The sequence below is a fragment of the Theropithecus gelada genome, chromosome 1, assembly GCF_003255815.1.
Source record: "Theropithecus gelada isolate Dixy chromosome 1, Tgel_1.0, whole genome shotgun sequence".
NCBI lineage: Eukaryota > Metazoa > Chordata > Mammalia > Primates > Cercopithecidae > Theropithecus > Theropithecus gelada.
The window spans coordinates 53,866,633-53,888,017 of NC_037668.1; the positions used below are offsets into that span (position 1 = coordinate 53,866,633).

At 44.4% G+C, this 21,385-nt stretch overlaps 1 protein-coding gene, 1 long non-coding RNA gene and 1 pseudogene across 8 annotated transcripts in view; 1 reads left to right on the forward strand and 2 right to left on the reverse strand.

Moving 5' to 3' along the window:
- The window catches only part of DHDDS (dehydrodolichyl diphosphate synthase subunit), a 43,884-nt gene that overhangs the window by 18,864 nt on the left and 3,635 nt on the right, over positions 1 to 21,385 (forward strand). For all 7 annotated transcript variants that reach the window (XM_025366527.1, XM_025366469.1, XM_025366499.1 and 4 more), the window contains 2 exons: positions 10,867 to 10,981; positions 13,120 to 13,227. In XM_025366527.1, coding sequence (XP_025222312.1) covers positions 10,867 to 10,981; positions 13,120 to 13,227 — 223 coding nt within the window. The remainder of the gene's footprint in view (positions 1 to 10,866; positions 10,982 to 13,119; positions 13,228 to 21,385) is intronic.
- Positions 7,710 to 8,290, reverse strand: LOC112612245 (annotated as a pseudogene).
- Positions 15,870 to 21,273, reverse strand: LOC112612276. Its single transcript, XR_003116837.1, has 3 exons — positions 20,787 to 21,273; positions 16,809 to 16,866; positions 15,870 to 15,984 (listed from the first exon to the last, which is right to left on the reverse strand). It is a non-coding gene; the product is annotated as an uncharacterized LOC112612276 (long non-coding RNA).

Below are 21,385 nucleotides of genomic sequence, written 5' to 3' on the forward strand. Positions count from 1 at the left end.
TCAAGCCTGTAATCCCAGCACTTTGGGAGGCCGAGACGGGTGGATCACGAGGTCAGGAGATCGAGACCATCCTGGCTAACACGGTGAAACCCCGTCTCTACTAAGAAATACAAAAAACTAGCCGGGCGAGGTGGCAGGCGCCTGTAGTCCCAGCTACTCGGGAGGCTGAGGCAGGAGAATGGCGTGAACCCGGGAGGCGGAGCTTGCAGTGAGCTGAGATCCGGCCACTGCACTCCAGCCTGGGCGACAGAGCAAGACTCCGTCCCAAAAAAAAAAAAAAAAAAAAAAAAAAAATCAAAAAGTTTACTTGGTGAGAATAGGATTAGATAAAAAGGAAAGGAGACAGTTTTTGAGGCTATTTTATGAATGCCTCTCCTTCCTAACAGCTGGGTGACATTTCTCTGTCACATAGTTCATTCATTCAACAAATATTTTATTTTTATTTTTTATTTTTTTGTAGATGGAGTCTCGCTCTGTCTCCAGGCTGGAGTACAATGGCATGATCTTGGCTCACTGCAGCCTCGGCCTCCTGGGTTCCAGCAATTCTTCCACCTCAGCTTCCCAAGTAGCTGGGATTATAGGCGCACACCACCACGCCCAGCTAATTTTTTGTACTTTTTAGTAGAGATGGGGTTTCACCATTTTGGCCAGGCTGGCCTCAAACTCCCGACCTCAAGTGATCTGTCTGCCTCAGCCTCCCAAAGTGCTGGGATTCCAGGCATGAGCCATCACTCCTGGCCTATTTTTATTTTTATTTTGAGACAGGGACTCGCTCTATCACCCAGGTTGGAGTGCAGTGGTGTGATCTCAGCCCACTGTAGTCTGTGCCTCCCAGGCTCAAGCAACCCTCCCACTTCAACCTTCCAAGTAGCTGGGACTACAGGTGTGTGCCACCATGCTCAGCTAATTCTTTTTTGGAGACAGAGTCTCTTGCCCAGGCTGGAGTACAATGGTGCAATCTCGGCTCACTGCAACCTTTGCATCCTGGGCTCAAGCGATTCTCCTGCTTCAGCCTTCTGAGTAGCTGGGGTTACAGTGGCATGTCACCATGTCCGGCTAATTTTTGTATTTTAGTAGGGACGGGGTTTCACTATGTTGACCAGGCTGGTCTCGAACTCCCGACCTCAGGTAATCCACCCACCTCAGCCTCCCAAAGTACTGGGATTACAGGCACGAACTACCATACCTGGCCAGTCGGCTAATTTTTTTTTTTTTTTTTTTTTCTTTGAGACAGAGTCTTGCTCTGTCGCCCAGGCTGGGGTGCAGATCTTGGCTCACTGCAAGCTCCACCTCCCAGGTTCACGCCATTCTCCTGCCTCAGCCTCCCGAGTAGCTGGGACTACAGGCGCCCACCACCACGCCTGGCTAATTTTTTGTATTTTTAGTAGAGACGGGGTTTTAGCGTGTTAGCCAGGATGGTCTCGATCTCCTGACCTCGTGATCTGCCCGCCTTGGCCTCCCAAAGTGCTGGGATGACAGGCGTGAGCCACCGCACCCGGACCCTACTCGACTAATTTTTTAATTCAATATGTGTTTTTTTTTTGAGACTCGCTTTGTTACCCAGGCTGGAGTGCAATGGGGTGATCTAAGCACACTGCAACACCTGCCTCCCAGATTCAAGTGATTCTTGTGCCTCAGCCTCCTGAATAGCTAGGATTACAGGCATGCGCCACCTCGCCAAGTTAATTTTTGTATGTTTAGTAGAGATGAGGTTTCACCATGTTGGCCAGGCTAGTCTTGAGCTCCTGACTTCAAGTGATCCACCTGCCTCAGCCTCCCAAAGTTCTGAGATTACAGGCGTGAGCCACCGCGCCTGGCCTCTTAATTCAAATATTTTTTAAGTGTGCACTATAGGTAGGCACATTGCTGTACATAGGGGATAAAAATACATATTTCCTGCCTCATGGAGCTCTGGTAAAGGAAAAAAACATTAATGAAGATTATGCAAGTTAGCATAAAATTATAATGGTGACAACTGGTGTAAAGGCAGTGGTGCATGGTACAACAAGAATTTTTCTTTCTGAATTTTCTTTTTTTGTTTCGTTTTGTTTTGTTTTTGTTTTTTTGTTTTGAGACAATGCCTCTCTCTGTTGCCCAGACTAGAGTGCAGTGGCGTGATCTTGGCTCACTGTAACCTCCATGTCCCAGGTTCAAGTGATTCTCCTACTTCAGCCTCCCAAATAGCTGGGATTACAGGCAGCCACCCCCATGCCCAGCTAATTTTTGTATTTTTTAGTTGAGATGAGGTTTCACCATCTTGGCCAGGCTGGTCTCAAACTCCTGACCTCAAATGATCCACCGACCTAGGCTTCCCATAATGCTGGGATTACAGGCGTGAGCCATCTCGCCTGACCCTTTTTTTTTTTTTTTTTTTTTAGCTTTTTTACCCGACTTGCAAACTAAACAAGAATTTATAATAAGAAGAATGGACCCAGTAGGGAAGGCTCCCTGAGAAAATGATAAGTGATCTAAGGAGGAGGAATAAGCAATAACCAGGGTAAGAGGCAGGAGAGTGAGGAGTTCCTTGGTTGCTAAAAAGTTATTGGAACAATTTAAGTAGAGAATACCTGGAAGGCAGCTTGGATTATGGTTGTGGTGGTAAAGTGGTGCTGGTAGTGGTGCTGACGTAATAGACTATGCAAAGAGTTATGAAGTAGCAGCCGGGCGTGGTGGTAATCCCAGCACTTCGGGAGGCCAAGGTGGGTGGATCACCTGAGGTCAGGAGTTCAAGACCAACCTGGCCAACATGGTGAACCCCTGTCTCTACTAAAAATACAAAAAACAGTGTGGTGGCATGCACCTGTAATCTCAGCTACTCAGGAGGCTGAGGCAGGAGAATTGCTTGAACCCAGGAGGCGGAGGTTGCAGAGAGCCAAGATCGCACCATTGCATTCCAGCCTGGATGACAAAGTGAGACTCTGTTTAAAAAAAAAAAAAAAAAAAGTTATGAAGTAGCTAAAATCAATAGGAGTTAATTGACTGACTCTGGGGAAAGAAGTGTTAAGGGTGTCTCCAGGGTTTTAGACTTATATTACAATGAATAGTGGTGCCCTTCACCGTGCTAGGTAACCCTGAAAGAAAATCCAGGAGTTTGGTTTTGGATATCCCGTACATGTTGAACAGAGATGTCAGTTCAACAGTTCAGAGAGGGGTTGGTATAGTCAGGTCAACAGTTCAGACAGGGTTTATCTCTGTCACCAGTATGGAAGCCATCTGTGTGTAAGGCAACCTGAGCAAAGAAGGGATGACAAAGCTAAGGAGAGTCTGTCTATCTGTCTATTCATCTATTTAGAGATGGTCTCACCCTGTCTCGTAGGCTGGAGTGCAGTGGGGCAATCAAAGCTCACTGCAGCCTGGAACTCCTGGTCTCAAAGGAGCCTCTCAAGTACCTACTACTACAGGCGTGCACCACCGTGCCCAGCTAACTTTTTATATTTAGTTTTTGTAAAAACAGGGTCTGATTTTGTTGCCCAGGATGGTCTTGAACTCCTGGCCTCAAGTGGTCTTCCTGCCCTGGCCTCCCAAAATGCTGAGATTACAGGCGTGAGCCACTCTGCCCTGCCTGCAAAGGAGTGAGTGAGAAGAAGAGAGAGCCTAGGATGGTGTTTTTGAGGAACTCTGCCCTTTACTGGCTGGGTAGAGGAGAATAAACTTTATAAGCAAAAAAATAAAACAAAACAAAACAAAATACACACACACAAAAGCAGGAAGAAAACCAGGGCAGCCAGCATTACATAAGCCAAGAAAAGAGGGAGTGTATTGGTGTAGGTTGGGAAGGGGTAGGGCACCCATGGAAACAATGGTGTCAAATGCTGTAGAGAGGTCAATTAAGATGTAGAGTGAAAATTAGCTGTTGGTAAAACAATTAAGAGACTGGTGGAGTTGACGGGTAGCAGGCAAAAGGATGAGACAGAAAAGGGGTATAGAAATAGAAGCATGTTTTTGATAATTTTAAAATTCTTAGTTTGGAGGTAGTTTCATAGTTTATTATATTTTTGTGCTTTATAATGAATATGTTTCAAATGTTCTTGTGTGTATGAAATAAATATTAAGGGACAAGTGTTGACTCTAGAGTGAAAGAAAGCCATTTGACAAGCAGATCTAATATGCATTATGCCTAGGACTCTGATCTTGACTCCTAGTCCAGCATGCTCTACCCTCATACCACATTGCAGTAACCACTGACCTTATCTCCTGCTTCTTGTCCAGCAAGTTTTTCCATATCCTTCTCTGTCCTGCATGGTTTAGTAACTTGCCTCTATGGGGTTAGTTATGCAGACAGGGTGTGGGCTGGGCAGTATCACCAGGGTCAGGAGGCCAATATCTCAACCCACCAACTCCTGAAACTTAGTGTGCTCAGACTGGGCTAATCAGGGCCTGAGGCAGTATACTTTATATTATTCAAATTTAGACAAACCTACATTTATAACAAAGTCAGTGCATTAATTACAATTAGGTTCTATGCTTCAAATAGCTGGAATTTTCCTGCTTTCTCACATCACCATCCAACTCCTCATTCTTATTTCTTCCAGGGTGTGTGTGTGTGTATGTGTGTGTATGTATATATTTTTGTGTTTTTGTTTCTTTGAGATGGAGTCTTGCTCTGTTGCCCAGGGTGAAATGCAGTGGCGTGCTCTCAGCTCACTGCAACCTCCACCTTACAGGTTCAAGTGATTCTCGTGCCTCAGCCTCCTGAGTAGCTAGGATTACAGGCGCACACCACCACACTTGGATTTTTTTTTTTTTTTTTTTTTTTTTTTTGAGACGGAGTTTCGCTCTGTCACTCAGGCTGGAGTGCAGTGGCGCGATCTCGGCTCACTGCAACCTCTGCCTCCTGGGTTCACGCCATTTTCCTGCCTCAGCCTCCTGAGTAGCTGGGACTACAGGAGTCCGCCACCATGCCCGGCTAATTTTTTTGTGTTTTTAGTAGAAATGGGGTTTCACCATGTTGGCCAGGATGGTCTCGATCTCCTGACCTCGCGATCTGCCCTCCTTGGCCTCCCAAAGTGCTGGGATCACACCCAGCTATTTTTTTAATATTTAGTAGAGATGGGGTTTCACCATGTTGACCAGGCTGATCTCGAACTCCTGACCTCAAGTGATCTGCCCACCTTGGCCTCCAAAAGTCCTGGGATTACAGGTGTGAGCCATAGCACCTGGCCTGTTTTGTTTTTGAGACAGGGTTTCACTCTGTTGCTGAGGCTGAAGTGCAGTGGTATGAACATGGCTCACTGCAGCCTAGACCTCCTGGGCTCAAGAGATCCCTTCACCTCAGCTTCCTATTTGGGACCACAGGTGCCTCCTACCACATCTGGCTAATTTTTTGACTTCTTTGTAGAGACAGGGTCTTGCCATGTTGTCCAGGCTGGTCTCAAACTCCTGGGCTCAAGTGATCCTCCTGCCTTGGCCTCCCAAAGTGCTGGGATTACAGGTTTGAACCACTGCACCTGACCCAGGTATATATGTATATTTTTAGCAGTTAAATTTTTTTTTTTTTTTTTGAGACGGAGTCTCACTCTATCTCCCAGGCTGGAGTGCAGTGGCGCAGTCTCGGCTCACTGCAAGCTCCGCCTCCCGGGTTCAAGCAATTCTCCCACCCCAGCCTCCTGAGTAGCTGGGACTACAGGCGCCCACCACCGCGCCCGGCTAATTTTTTTGTATTTTTAGTAGAGACGGGGTTTCACCGTGTTAGCCAGGATGGTCTCGATCTCCTGACCTCGTGATCTGCCCGCCTCAGCCTCCCAAAGTGCTAGGATTACAGGCGTGAGCCACCATGCCCGGCCAGCAGTTAAATTAATAGATTGTTTTGTAAGTCTGGAAATTATAGAAGAAGGAACTAGATTGAGACCAAAGGATAGTTAATAAATTCTATTCCACCATTACCTTGAATGGGCTACTTGACTCCCTGTAGGCCTCTGTCTTTCTTATAAAACAATAGTGTTAATAGTAATTGCTAACACTTACTGAGCATTTACTCTGTTCCAAGCATTAAGTATTCCACATACATTTATCCTTAGACCCTATAAGGTATATACTGTTTTTATGCCCATTTTAAAGATGAGAATACTGAGACATGGATAACTTGTGCAAGTTCACATAGTTGGCAAACCTTGGGGCCAGGATTTCAACCTAGCTTCAGAGCCTGTGTTCTCATTCACTGTGGTATATTGACTTCCTCATAGGAAAGTTGAAATGAACAATAAGGCAGTAAAAAAGAAAAAATTAGATGTGCATGGTGGCTTATGCCTACAATCCCAGGACTTTGGAAGGCTGAGGCAGGAAGATCGCTTGAGCCCTGGAGTTTAAGACCAGCCTTGGCAACACAGCAAGACCCTGTCTCTACAAAAATAAAACAGTTAGCTGGGAGTGCTGGCACACGCCTGTAGCTACTTGGGAGGCCAAGTGAGGAGGATTACTTGAGCCCAGCAGGTCGAGGTTGCAATGAGCTGTGGTTGCGCCATTGCTCTCTAGCCTGAACAACAGAGTGAAACCCTGTCTCAAACACACACACACACACACACACACACACACATTCACTTTTGACATAAGTATTTACAACACATGAAGTCACATAATGAATAGTTTACACTTTGACTCATGCTTTTTTTCATTCAGTGTTATGAGTACTTTTCCATGACCCATGTTTTTAATAATTCTTCATATCATTATTTATAATGGCTGTAAAATATATCTTGCATTAATTTATTTAACCAGTCTTCTATTTGTTGGGCATATAGGCAGTTTCTAATATTTCATTATTACAAATAATGCCACAATTAAATATTTGACTGAACTTGTCTGCATTTTTTATTGTTTCCTCAGGATCTGAGTTTGAAAGTGCTCATTTCACCTTATTCTTGCCAAGATTTTTAAAATGTAAACTGTTTTGATCAGGTGCAGTGGCTCACACCTGTTATCCAGCACTTTGGGTGGCTGAGGCGGGTTGGATCGCTTGGCTCATGACTTCGAGACCAGCCTGGGCAAAATGGTGAACCCCCCGTCTCTAAAAGTACAAAAATTAGCTGGGTGTGGTGGTATGCACCTGTAGTCACAGCTACTTGGGAGGCTGAGATGGAAGGATGACTTGAGCCCAGGAAGCTGAGGTTGCAGTAAGCCAAGATCATATCACTGCACTCCAGCCTGGCTAACAGCCAGATCCTGTCTCAAAAAACAAAACAAACAAAAAAACCTATTCTCATAGATAAAAATGGATATTTTACCGTTATTTAATGTAAATCATTTCTGAAAAGTCTTCACATAGACAACTTTAACTCACCATTCCATTTAGTGATGGATTTTTGTTGGCCAGAGTCTACAGATGTTCCATTTTGATTTTGTCAGTTTCATCTTTCCATCTACCTTAGAGTTACCCCCTTTTTTTTTTTTTTTTTTTTTTTTTGAGTCAGAGTCTGCTGTATCACCCAGGCTGGAATGCACTGGCACAATCTCAGCTTTTTCCATGAGAATTCTGCCCACTGCCTAAAGTAGGTAGAAGAAACTCTTTGCAGATAAATTGTAAACTCAGAGATACTGAGTCTCTGAAGTCACACTGCAAGTTGGTGGGACTGAAAATAATTTTTTATTATTATTATTTGTATAGCACTTTATAGTTCCCAAAGTGTGCTCAAATCTATTATTTCATTTGATTTGACCCTCATGATAACCTATAAGGTGGATAGGACAAATGGCCCCTTTTTTTTTTTCCCTTTTAATTACATTTATTTTAATGCTGAATTTACTCCCCTGCCATAAGTTTTGTTTCTTCAGTTTCTTCTGGGATTAGAAGATCTTTTTCTTCTGGGCAACCTCTTCTGGTTTAGGAACAATCTGTTCCTTTTCAGTAAGGATCATCTCAATGTGGCAAGGAGAGCTCATGTATGGGTTAATCCAACCATGAGCTCTGTAGGTCCAGCGGCGCATCTTAGGTGCTTTGTTCACTTGGATATGCTCAGTGACCAGAGAATCTACATCTAAACCCTTAAGTTCAGCATTACTCTCTGCATTTTTAAGCATGTGCAACAAAAATTCAGCACTCTTTTTGGGCCACCGACCTTGTGTGCAGCCCCACTGCTTGGCCTGGGCACACCTGCCAACTCCACCATTGTAACGTCGGACTGGTACGCACTGTTTTTGTAAAGTGACATCTTTCAGATACTTCGTGGCTTTTCGTATATGCATACCCTTGATGGCCTGCAGTTTCACAAGTGTTCTTAAAGTGAACACGAAGATTGGAACCTCTTGATTTGCATGATATCATGGGTTTCTCCAGGTTAAGTGAATAGCGAACCATTTTCACAGATTACCTCAGGCCGCTTAGGGAAAGAGCAAATGGGCCCATTTTAAAGATAAGAGAATGAGAAATTATATGGATTGTACAGGGTCTTACATAACTTGGAGAATTAAGACCATGCTGCCAAGACAAGACTATCAGATTACCAGAGAAATCTGAACCAGAGCCCTTCTTATTGTTCAATTATAAGTGAATACTGTTTCTTCTGTGATGATGATAAGGAAAATAAAGCTGTCTCTGTGGTTTGCCTTAAGAGGACTGAGAGACCGAGTAACTTGGTCAGGTGCAGTGGCTCACACCTGTAATCCCAGCACTTTGGGAGGCCGAGGCAGGCAGATCACTTGAGGTCAGGAGTTCAAGACCAGCCTGGCCAACATGGTGAAACCCTGTCTTTACTAAAAGTACAAAAATTAGCTGGGCATGGTGGTGGCTGCCTGTAGTCCCAGCCACTTGGGAGGCTGAGGCAAGAGAATCACTTGAACCCAAGAGGTGGAGGTTGCAGTGAGCCGAGATTGCGCCACTGCACTCCAGCCTGGGTGACAGAGCAAGACTCTATCTCCAAAAAAAAAGAGATGAATAACTTGCCTAAAGACACACAACTAGTAAGCGTAGAGTCTGGTTTTGAACACTCAGCCCAGATCTTTCTGCTTTCCTGACCATGCATCCAGAAGCATGTTCCCACCAAGAAATTTTGTCTTCTGGACCCTTTCCAAGATGCAACTCTTAACTACCTGGACATTCTGAATTCTGCTTCTGGGTAGTTGGTAGGACAGGTAAACAGCATTCGTGGAGCCAATAGACACCAGCCATGCCCTCTTTCTGTGGACAGGATACTTTTACTTCAGATAAATGCTTTCAGTCACCAGTTTTCTTCAATTCTGTCTCCTTTCTGACCATCTGTGTGCTTGGGAAAGTAGCTCTTATCAAACACAGGAGAACTGATCATATTGCTGTTTATTTAAAATCCTGAGTAATGTGGAACTTTTGCAATGTTTCGGGGTGCATATGACTTAACTAAGGTTTTAAAAATAAATTAGCTGAGCATGGTGTTGCACACCTGTGGTCCCAGCTACCTGGGAAGCTGAGGTGGGAGGATTGCTTGAGCATGGAAGGTGGAGGTAGCAGTGAGCTGAGATCACACCACTGCACTCCAGTCTGGGCAACAGAGGGAGACCCTGTCTGGAAAAAAAAGTGTTTTGTGTTTTTGTGTTTTGAGACAGAGCCTTGCTCTGTCACTCAGACTGGAGTTCAGTGGCATAATCTGGGCTTACTGCAACCTCCACCTCCCGGGTTCCAGTGATTCTCCTGCTTCAGCCTCCCAAGTAGCTGGGACTACAGGCATACGCCACCACATCTGGCTAATTTTTGTACTTTTGGTAGAGATGGGGTTTCACCTTGTTGGCCAGGCTGGTCTTGAACTCCTGATTACAGGTGATCTGCCTGCCTCAGCCTCCCAAAGTACTGGGATTACAGGCATGAGTCACCACACCTGGCCAAAAAAGGTATTTACACAAATTCAAACAATAACAGAAGTGCATAAAGTAAAAAGAGAGTCTTTTCTTCCTTATCCAATCCACTGTTAATAGTATGATGTGTCTTTTTAGACTTTGTTCTTTGTTTATGTGTACTTATATGCATGTGTGAATGTTTGAATGTGTGTGTATGTGTGTTTTATACTATATATTTTCTGAAACTTGCCTTTTACATTTAACATTAGATTTTGGACATCTTTCCAAATCAGTGCATTTCGATTATCTTTATTTTTAGAATGCAGTTGCATAGTATTTCATCAAATACTGGGTCACAGGATATATGTATCTTAAAAAACAAGATGTTTTAAGCAAAAGACAACAGATATTCTTGTGGGTGCATCTGGTTTTGGGCCTGAGGCTAAATGACTTTCAGCAAATTATTCATCTTTGAGCCTCAGTTTCCTTATCTATAAAATGAGGATAGAAATACCTTATGTATCTGCTGAGCGTGGTGGCTCACGCCTGTAATCCCAGCACTTTTGGAGGCCGAGGCAGGCAGATCACTAGGTCAGGAGATTGAGACCATCCTGGCTAACATGGTGAAACCTTGTCTCTACTAAAAATACAAAAAAAAAAAAAAAATTAGCTGGGTGCCTATAGGCCCAGCTACTTGGGAGGCTGAGGCAGGAGAATGGCGTGAACCCAGGAGGCGGTGCTTGCAGTGAGCCAAGATCGTGCGACTGCACTTCAGTCTGGGGAACACTGTGAGACTCTGTCTCAAAAAAAAAAAAAGAAATACCTTATGTATCAGAACAGGTGGAAAAAGGCAGAAAATTTAAAAAGAGAGAGAAAAGAAAGAATTTTACATTGTATTTTCTTAAAAAAGAAATGAAATACCTTATGTAGTTGTGAAGATTTAAATTCATTCATTAATTTAGCAAACATTTGTTGAGGGCCTTCTGTGTATCACGTAGTATTGGCTAGTGTATTTGATGGTATTGTATAAACTGGGAAGCCTATGTATGGAAGTTCACCATGAGAATACTACAGAAAGAGAATACTACAGGATGTGTGCCTCTCTGTGTCTCCTCTTGCTCACCTTAGTGATATCTCTGAGTCTCTGCTTGATAAGTGCCTCTATACCAACCGCTCTCCTCACCCTGACATCTTGATACGGACTTCTGGAGAAGTGCGGCTGAGTGACTTCTTGCTATGGCAGGTTGGTCATTTCCAAGTACTATTATGTTTGTGTCATGGGGAAAACCAACTGTATCCACAGAATGGATTAGAGTGGTCCATCCCCACTCCCAGACAGGCCGGGGCCAGAGTACTTCAGGGGAAAGCTAAAATCTGGAGAAGCATCTCTAGGCTGTGTCTGATAATATTTGATGTCCATTCCTCATCTGTCGCTGGCTTTGCAAATCCAACTGTAGTGAAAACTTCATTGTGCCCCTATTCAAGGAATGGGACTTCTGTCTTGCATCCCTGAGATTAAGCTCTTGCCTTGGTAACCTGCCAGGGACCCTAGCCCCTCTGGGTTAGAAGCTTGCCTTGCAGTTACTAGTCCCTCCTCTTCAGGATAAAGGGCCATACCTATGCAAACATGGTCCATGAGGGATATAAACAATATGCAAACACTCAAGTTTCCATCCCCTGTTAACTTGGTCCCTGGATAGCACAAAACTAGGGGAAGTCCTTGTTCTAGGATAGGTTGGAGAGAGAGACTCTATTTGGAAGCAGCTCACATGATAAAGCTCCAGAAATTTTAATGGACCACAATCTTAAAAACGAGCTAACGCGGGGCGTGGTGGCTCACGCCTGTAATCCCAGCACTTTGGGAGGCTGAGGCAGGTGGATCACTTGAGGTCAGGAGTTTGACACCAGTCCAGCCAACATGGTGAACACCCTTGTCTCTACTAAAAATACAAAAATTAGCCCGGCATGGTGGCAGGTGCCTGTAGTCCCAGCTACTTAGGTGGCTGAGGTGGGAGAATCACTTGAATCCAGGAGGCGGAGGTTGCAGTGAGGCGAGATCGTGCCACTGCACTCCAGCCTGGGCAACAGAGTGAGACTCTGTCTGAAAAAAAAAAGTACAATGTGCACCTATTGGTTCTGTGGCCCACTGTGCTGCTCAGATCACGTTTGGGAAGTTTACAGATGGGCTGAATTTTAAGAGACTACAGAGTCAGTTACTCAGTGTACAGGTTAGTTACATTGAAAAACTTGAGGACTTACTGGAAGAGGCCAAACTGGAAAGCAAGGAATCTCATGTCTTATAAAAAATGAGGAAAGGATAGTGGTCTGGAAAAGGGAAGCAAGTGACAAATGTATTCCCTTGGGAAAAAATGTTGAGTTCCTTCTATATCTGGAAATATAGCAGTGACCGAGTCAGAAATGATCCCTACTGTCTTGAAACTTATAGTTTGCTAGCAAAGACAAACTCTGAACAAGTCATTACAACTTTGGGAACTGATAACAGGCAGCTCTAATCTAGCCTTGAAATATTTGAAAGAATGTCACTTTGAAGAAGAAACAAACCTGTTCCAGAAAAAATACATGGGACCTTGGTAGAAGTCGTAGGGAAGGTGACATTCGTTTAGCATAAAAAGCCAAACAGGCTATCTGACAACTAGTAATCCCCCATGATGTACTGAACTCCTCACCACTAGAGATATCAGGCAGTGGCTGTCAAGAGTGTTCCAAAAGGGATTCTTCATCAGTGATTATTATTAAAGTACACCTGGCTCTTTGCTATACATATGTTATCTCATTTAATCTAAACAGTACCCAAAAATTACCTATTTCTATTATCCAGTTTTACATTTGAGGAATCTCAGGCCCAGGTGAAATTACCCCTGCTCGAATAAATGGTAAATGGTTGGAGCCAAAATTCAAAGCCAGGCAGTCTAGCTCCAGAGCCCATGCTCTCAACCACTGTGCCCTGCTGCTGCTACTTAAAAATAACAGTGGCAGCTACCATTTGTTCCTTGCTGACCTTTATCAGACAGTATGTCTTCCAGATGCCCTCTAAGGGCCAAGAGCCAATAACATAATCCAGATGTTATTTCATAGTCCTAAAATTGGCTCTTAGAAAAATCCTGGTGGAAATGTTGATCTAGTCTCGTTTTAGTTCTGCTTTGCCACAGGCAGGTGATCTGGCTGCCTCAAATGACTCCTCCCCCTACTAGTGAGTGAATCAGGGCCAGCAGCAGCTGCAGCTACAGCTCAGGATGCCTGTACCATTCTCATCTCAGGGCTTCTGGGTCCTGCTTAGCCTGCTTTTTCCTTGGAGGACTGACCAGGGGTGCAGCCCAGCAACATGTTACTAAATCATACTCTCCTCCCTTCCTTTCCCAGACCTCTCACTCCTGCCTGGTGTTCCAACCTGTTCTGTGGCCAGAGTATACATTTTGGAACCTCTTCGAGGCCATCCTGCAGTTCCAGATGAACCATAGCGTGCTTCAGGTAAGAAAGAGTTCAGGGCTGGCCAGATGGGATGGGATGGAAGAAAAGATTAGTTCGCACTGATTGACAACCACCTTACTATATACCAGGCACTTCCTAATAAGATGATGATAATGATGATAGTAGCTACCACCTACTTAGTATCTACTACTTGTCAGGCACTGCGAACATTTTACATGCTGCGTCTCATTTAATGTTCCCAAGAACCCAATGAGAGAAGTCTTATTAGCCCTATCCCTTATGTAAGTAAGCAAATAGAAATGATTTAGTTAAGGACACATAATCAGTAAGAGGTTGGAATAGGATTTAAGCTACAGGTCTTTTATCTTTTAAAGACTCAGGAGGAAAAGGCTTCTCAGAGAAATTGGCCATTATTCCTTTAAAGTATTACCCTAATAAAAGATTGTAGCAGTAGGGATTAAGAACTAAATAGCATTGTCTTTCCATTGTGTAAAACTATGTTGTGTCAAGACTTGAAGTTTGACTTTCAGTTTTCATCACCAAATCTTGAAACAGGTTTTATTAGCAGGTAGAGTCACCTGTATATGCTTAGGTCTCTTTATAATAATGGTAGTGGTAGCTAACATATTGAGGATCTACAAGGGCACTTAGGTGTAAGTTTTCTTATTTAACCTAACAACCGAGCAAGTTTGGTGTCCTCATTTTTCATATATGGAACCAGAGGGACAGAGAGACTTAAGTAACTGTCCCAAGGAATCTGAATTTTATTTTATCTTATTTATTTATTTTGAGATGGAGTTTTGCTCTTGTTGCCCAGGCTGGAGTATAGTGGCGTGATCTGGGCTCACTGCAACCTCCCCCTCCCAGGTTCAAACGATTCTTCTGTCTCAGCCTCCCAACTAGCTGGGATTACAGGCACGCGCTACCATGCCTGGCTAATTTTTGTATTTTCAGTAGAGACAGCGTTTCACCATGTTGGCCAGGCTGGTCTCAAACTCCTGACTTCAAGGTGATCCGCCCACCTCGGCCTCCCAAAGTGCTGGGATTACAGGCGTGAGCCACCGCGTCCATCCTAAGGAACCTGAATTTTAAAATCAAAGCTGGTGCTGCTTCTTGAGTCTGGAGAGATAATGCCGGAAGGAAATAATGATGTGAGTCAGGGATTCTTAATCTCCTTAGGATTGGGGTCCCTTTGGAGAGTCTAATGAAAGCCACAGACCATCTCCTTAGAAAAATTACAGATCACTCAAATGTGGAATTTTGTATAGATTTGTAAACTTATCATGGTAACACATAGAATACTTTTTCTTTTTTTTTTTTTTTTTTTTTTGAGATGGAGTTTCACTCTTGTGGCCAAGGCTAGAGTGCAGTGGTGCGATCTTGGCTCAACGCAACCTCCACCTCCCAGGTTCAAGTGATTCTCCTGCCTCAGCCTCCCGAGTAGCTGGGATTACAGGCATGTGCCACCACTCCCGTATTTTTAGTAGAGATGTATTTTTAGTAGAGATGGGGTTTCTCCATGTTAGTCAGGCTGGTCTCAAACTCCTTACCTCAGGTGCTCCGCCCACCTTGGCTTCCCAAAGTGATGGGATTACAGGCAGGAGCCGCCATGCCTGGCCACACATAGAATACTTTAAAGGGGTTCACATAACTGCTGAAATCTGCCCCTGAATCCCAAGTCCATAACTCCTGGTATAAGTCAATCAAATCACAAAGACTTGATCATGTATTTAATTACTTAGTCTCAGAATATGAGGAAATTGAAAGAAGTTTAGAATTAGTGAAAAGAAAAACAGCAAAAGCACAATTATCTACTGCCAGTGGGGAATGAATATCAGATATTTCCATATGACCAAAGATCCCTCTAAAAACTAAAACTTTCTCCTTTTTTGATGGAAAAATTTCTAAAATGTATCTTGTACATAATTCATTGACATCCATATACCAGGCACTTGCTAATAATGATGATGATTAGGATAATCACATTCTATTTTTTATTTTTTTTTACAAACAGGGTCTCACTGTTGCCCAGGCTGGAGTGCAGTTGTGCAACTTTTGCTTACTGCAGCCTCCTGAGTAGCTAGGACTATGGGCACACACCATCATGCCTGGCTAATTTTTGTATTTTTTGTAGAGATAAGTTCTCACTATGTTGCCCAGGCTGGTCTTGAACACTTAAGCTCAAGTGATCCTCCTGCTTCGGCCTCCCCAAGTGCTAGGATTATAGACATGAGCCACCATGCCTGGCTGTCATATTCTGATTATTATGATAATAATAATTATCTTTAAATACTTCACTGTACAACAATATCCTTGAGGGGTAAGGCTGTTTGCTCTAAGTTAGATGGTCCCAGAATACCTGGGTTTGAGATTTCATGTATATTTTTCTGTGTCCTCCCTCTTTAATTTCCTACTGTTGTCAACAGTTAATTTTGACAGTATCTCTCCTCTTCCATAGTATTTACTGTTTTAAATCGGCTATAGACAAGGAAACTAGTTAGTCAAGCTTGTTGGAATTATGTATATAAAATGAGAGTGAATTGGCTCTGGATGAAGCCCAGAGGAGCTTGGTGCATGAGTTTTTGTGTTTTTATCTCTACTTGGGCTGCTCAGATGTCTTTTATAGTAATTTCACATTTCTCAGATACTTTGCACATGGTTGTCAGAGGAGTTAACTCAAGTTTCATTTATTCGATAAGTATTTATTGAGTAGTATGAATCAGGCACTGTATTAGGCACAGGAGAGTCAATAGTTAGCCAGACGGACAAGATCTCTACCTTTGTGGAACTTGTATTCTTGAGGAGACAGAAATAAACAAGTAAACAAATATATAAGTTCCAATTGTAATAAGGCAGTGAAGAATACAGAGAGATGTGCTAGAAAGTAATGAAGAGGGCCGGGCGCGGTGGCTCAAGCCTGTAATCCCAGCACTTTGGGAGGCCGAGACGGGCGGATCACGAGGTCAGGAGATCGAGACCATCCTGGCTAACACAGTGAAACCCCGTCTCTACTAAAAATACAAAAACTTAGCCGGGCGAGGTGGTGGGCGCCTGTAGTCCCAGCTACTCGGGAGGCTGAGGCAGGAGAATGGCGTGAACCCGGGAGGTGGAGCTTGCAGTGAGCTGAGATCCGGCCACTGCACTCCAGCCTGGGTGACACAGCGAGACTCCGTCTCAAAAAAAAAAAAAAAAAGAAAAAGAAAGTAATGAAGAGAATGCAAAGAGACTGAGGTTAAAGTTCGGGTCTTAGAAGAACAAAAAGGAGGTCAGTGTGCCAAGGGAGAAGGGCATGAAATGAGACTAGAGTCAGACCTTGGCTAATATAGAGCCTTGTAGGTCATGGTAACAAAGCTGAAGGACTTTAATCAGGGGATGACAGGATCTGAGTTGCATTTTGTAAAAATCATTCAGAATTTTCAAGGGGCTGGAGTTAAAGCCAAGAGACAGAACTCCTGCAGTAGTCCAGGTGAGAGAGGATGTGCCTCGAGGTAGGGTGGTGGCAGTAAGGACGGGGGGGAGTGAAGATGGGATAAAAACAAAAGTTGAAATAGAAACAAGTCAAACTAACTATATCAAGGTGATAACATAACTCCCCAGAGAAAGGAATTAATTCAGCTTACCTGAACACAGTTCTCTGCTATTCATCTTTAGTGGAATTTCTTCTCAGGATAATACAAACTGCAACACAAACTTAAACATTACTTAAGAGGTTTATTGTTAGTGGCAATGTTGATAATGTAATTATGAAACTCTTGTTTCTTTCTTTATTTTAGAAACGGAGTTTCGCTCTTGTTGCCCAGGCTGGAATGCAATGGCGCGATCTCGGCTCACTGCAACCTCCGCCTCCCGGGTTCAAGCGATTCTCCTGCCTCAGCCTCCCGAGTGGCTGGCATTACAGGCATGCGCCACCACACCTGGCTAGTTTTATATTTTTAGTAGAGATGGGGTTTCTCCATGTTGGTCAGGCTGGTCTCAAACCCCCGACCTCAGGTGATCCGCCAGCCTCGACCTCCCAAAGTGCTGGGATTACAGGCGTGAACCACCGCACCCAGCCTGAAACTCTTGTTTCTTGTAGGCTAAAACAAATAAGTACAAATAATAATATTTTTAGGAACCAAGACACATAGGTTGTGGCCATAGCAATTGTTCTGCTGTTTCCTGGGATGGGGTGGGAGGTGTTTGAGGTCAACTATTAAGTGTTCCATTTTTACCTATGGATCATATCTGCAAACCTTTTTTTTTTTTTTTTTTTTTTTTTTTGAGACGGAATCTCGCTTTGTCGCTGGAGCACAGTGGCACAATCTTGGCTCACTGCAACCTCTGCCTCCTATGTAGCTGGGACTACAGGCATATGCTGCCACACTCAGACTTAGTAGAAACAGGGTTTCACCATGTTGGCCAGGCTGGTCTCAAAATCCTGACCTCAGGTGATCCACCCGCCTTGGCCTCCAAAAGTACTAGGATTACAGGCATGAGCCACTGCGCCTGTCCTATATTTGCAAACTTTTATTGAGCTCTTACCACATGTCAGGCATCCTTTCGGTAAATTCTATGAACTGCTTTAAGGCAGATACTATGATTATTGCCTCTGTTTTTAGAACAAGGAAACCAAAGTTATAATAGAGATATTGATTATCTTGAAGCCTTCTCCAGCAGGAGCCCTTGGAGGTCCTGGCTAGGCTTTCTCTACCCCAGAGGCTTCAAAGCTCTGTTTCTAGAGATTGTATCACCTTGGCAGACATACTAAGGGGAGAATCCAGACTAATGGCATCCTCACCAGTTTGTTTTCAGACCAGAAAGGTCTTTCCAGGCTTTTCTCATGTCTCCCTTTTACAGACTCTGTAGTGTGACCAAACTGGACTCTTCCCAGTTACTTGTTCCATGCCCTCCAGTTTCCTACCTGTATGTCTGTGCTCTTGCCCTATCACCCAAATTCCCATTGTCAAAATATGAACTGCTCTGTCTCTAGGCCCTGCCCAATGTGTCCCTATTCTCTGCAGGAAGCCAGGGCAAGGGGCTAGGCTCTGGACCTGGAGTCGCTTAATAGGAGGAAGGCAGCTGGTGGATCCTAAGGGAAGCAGGGACTTGGCTACAAGTTGTTGGGAGCCAGACCTTGGTATCTGAATGGACCATGACAGTCTCCAGGTGGTCACCTAGCCAGTCTTTTTTTTCTTTCTTTCTTTCTTTTTCTTTTTCTTTTTTGAAATGGGGCTGGAGTGCAGTGGCATGATCTGAGCTCACTGCAACCTCCACCTCCCAGGTTCAAGCAATTCTCCTGCCTCAGCCTCCCCAGTAGCTGGGATTACAGGCACATGCCACCACTCCTGGCTAATTTTTATATTTTTAGTAGAGACGGGGTTTTGCCATGTTGGCCAGTCTGGTCTCAAACTCCTGACCTCAGGTGATCTGCCCGCCTCAGCCTCCCAAAGTGCTGGGATTATAGGTGTGAGCCACCACGCCCGGCCACCTAACCAGTTTTAAAGGCTGGCAAAGGGAGATCTTGACTATGATGCAGTAGGACTTGTCAGCAAGGAGGCAGGGACAAATAGGGAATCAGGCCAGGGAGGGGGTGTGTGGAGTGCAGAGCAGCTGATCCTCAATCACAAGTTGCATGGATGGTAGGTCCTTGAGAGGTCATTGATGGAGATGAGTAAAAAGTGTTTGTTCACCTCATCTCCAAGGATGATATTAGAAAGGGAAAAGACACATGTTCCCACAAAGCTTCCTGTAGTACATTTGTCACAATTTAAACAGGCTGGACTGAACGTTATAGTTCTTGTGCTCTTCAGGTTGTCACTGTCTTAGGATAAAAGCTTGAGTTATGTATGTATGTATGTATGTATATATGCATGTATGTGGAAATGGGGTCTCGCCATGTTGCCCAGCACTTGGGCTCAAGCGAGCCTCCTGCCTTGGCCTAAAAGCTTGAGTTAATGTCTCAGACGTTCATGACTTTGAATATTGGCACTGCCTACATAGCTATGTGACTGTACAGTTACTTAACCCCCTCAGTGCATCATTTTCCTCACCTGTAAAATGAGAGAAGTGGTGTTTACAGTAATACATACCTTGGAGGTTTGTGATAGGGATTCAGTAAGCTAACACATATCAAGTGCTGAGTGCAGTGCCTGGAACAGAGTTCATTTTTCAAGAATAGTGGCCAATATTGTTCCCCACATGTGTGTCTCTGGGCCTTTCCTCAGACTCCTATCTCTGAAAAAGCACCCTGCGCATCCTGTCCCCAGTACAACTCCCCAGGCAAGGAGACTCTGAGGGTGCTTCAGAATATCATGTTTCTGGTCGGAGGTGTCCTTCTCTGCCTGAGGGCAGCCCTCAGAAATGCATTCCTCATGCTGCTAACCTGGGCTAGCTGGTTGCAGCTTGGGGAAGGACTTTTTACTGGCTAATGTTTTGAAGCCAAGGACCTCCAGCCTCTCTCCAGGTGCCCGCAGAGTGGTGGAGGACTTTTAGATTTAAGTACTGGAGGGACTATTACGTCTTGTTCTCTGATTCTACCAAGGAGAGAATAAGAGCACAGAGGGATAATGCCCAGGAGGATTTAGATTCACAGGTTAGAATCATATTTCTCAAAGTGAGCTTCTTGGAGCCCTTGCACCAAGATTGGATAAAGTCTGTACAAAAAGTCTCTAAGGAAAGAATTAATGCCCTCACTTACCCCGATTGGTCATTATACAAAGAGAGGAGACAAATGGTCAGGGAGAGAAAAGTTGACCTCTAGGACTTCTGTTAGCTTGGATTTCCCAAGGGTAAGTACTTGAGAAGAACCGGAAACGTCTCTGAGATTGAAACGGTAGATCCAGACCATGTGGAAGCTGGATAGACAGGTATCCAGATACAGGTCACCAGCTTTTCCACCCCTAGAAAGTAAAGCTTATACACAGGCACAAGATAGACTTCACACTGTACTCTCAAGAAATTACCTTAGTGGAGAAGCCAAGGGAACTTCAGCCATCTCAGCCTTGCTGTCATTTTCTGTAAAATGACGAGTAGGCACCCTCCCAACTCTGCTATCTGAACAATGAACTGCTGATTCCTCTCAGATAGGAATTAGCTACAGCCCCCTGGGCTACAGCCCCCATTGCTGGCACACACTCTGACGCCATCTGGAAGAAGCTTGCGCCTCATGAAGTGGCTTTAGCTAGCTCTGTATTTCCTCCCTCTGTTGTTGAGTGCCCCCCATCCTTGCTTGCGCCTCATGAAGTGGCTTTAGCTAGCTCCATATTTCCTCCCTCTGTTGCTGAGTGCGCCCCATCCTTTCTGTTCTGCCAGAACTTAGACTACTTAACCCAGTGCACAAATGGTGGTGATAGAAAAGCTAACAGTTAATAGCCAAGCAGTAGGCTGGAAATTCATTATCTCATTTTTCCTCAAACAACCCAGTGAGGTGGGTACTCTTATCCCAGTTTTACAGAATAAGAAACAGCCTTAGAGAGGTAAGGGAGGCCTTAGACAGGAAATTCTCAAACCCCACTGCTCCAGGTGGACTTACTCTGGCCTGAACAGGCTCTTCAGTTCCATGCATCTTTGCTCATTACTCCCACTGCTGGAATATTCTCCCTGCCCCCCATACACCTCACCTCTGTTTGAATCCTCCTCATGGGTTAAAGGGCCAGCTCAAATTCTGTCCATGAAGGTCACTGCTCCGTGATGTTCATCAGCCACACTTGCTTTCTCCCCTGAACTTGCATGAACCTTACCACATCCTATTTTGTATTATGGCACTCTGTGTGCATGGCTGTATAATCAGCCTGTAAGCACCTGGATTGCTGGGATTGTGTCCTGCGCATCTCCATATCCTCAAAAAAATCCTGTATGTAGCACCCAGGGAGCCTCCTGACCAAGGCCTGCAAGAAGCCCTTCCAGCAAGATGGAGAGCTCTAGCGGCAGCTGTTCAAGCCCGAAGTCTTCATAGCTCCACATGTAATTCATTATAATAGCAGAAGAGAAGTACCCTTGAATGCCTGGAATTATTCAGGAGCCAGGGGGGATAGTCCAGAATTCTCATTTGTCATCCTTATCCATGCAGTAAACCTTTATTGCTGAGAGACAGCAAATCAGTTCCCTGCTCCATGTCTGTCTCCAGCAGAAAGTACCTCCCTCACAGCTCCATTGTGAGGGTCAAGTGAGGCAACAGATGAAGTGGTTGTGCACATGTAAGATATTCTTTGTGAAGACA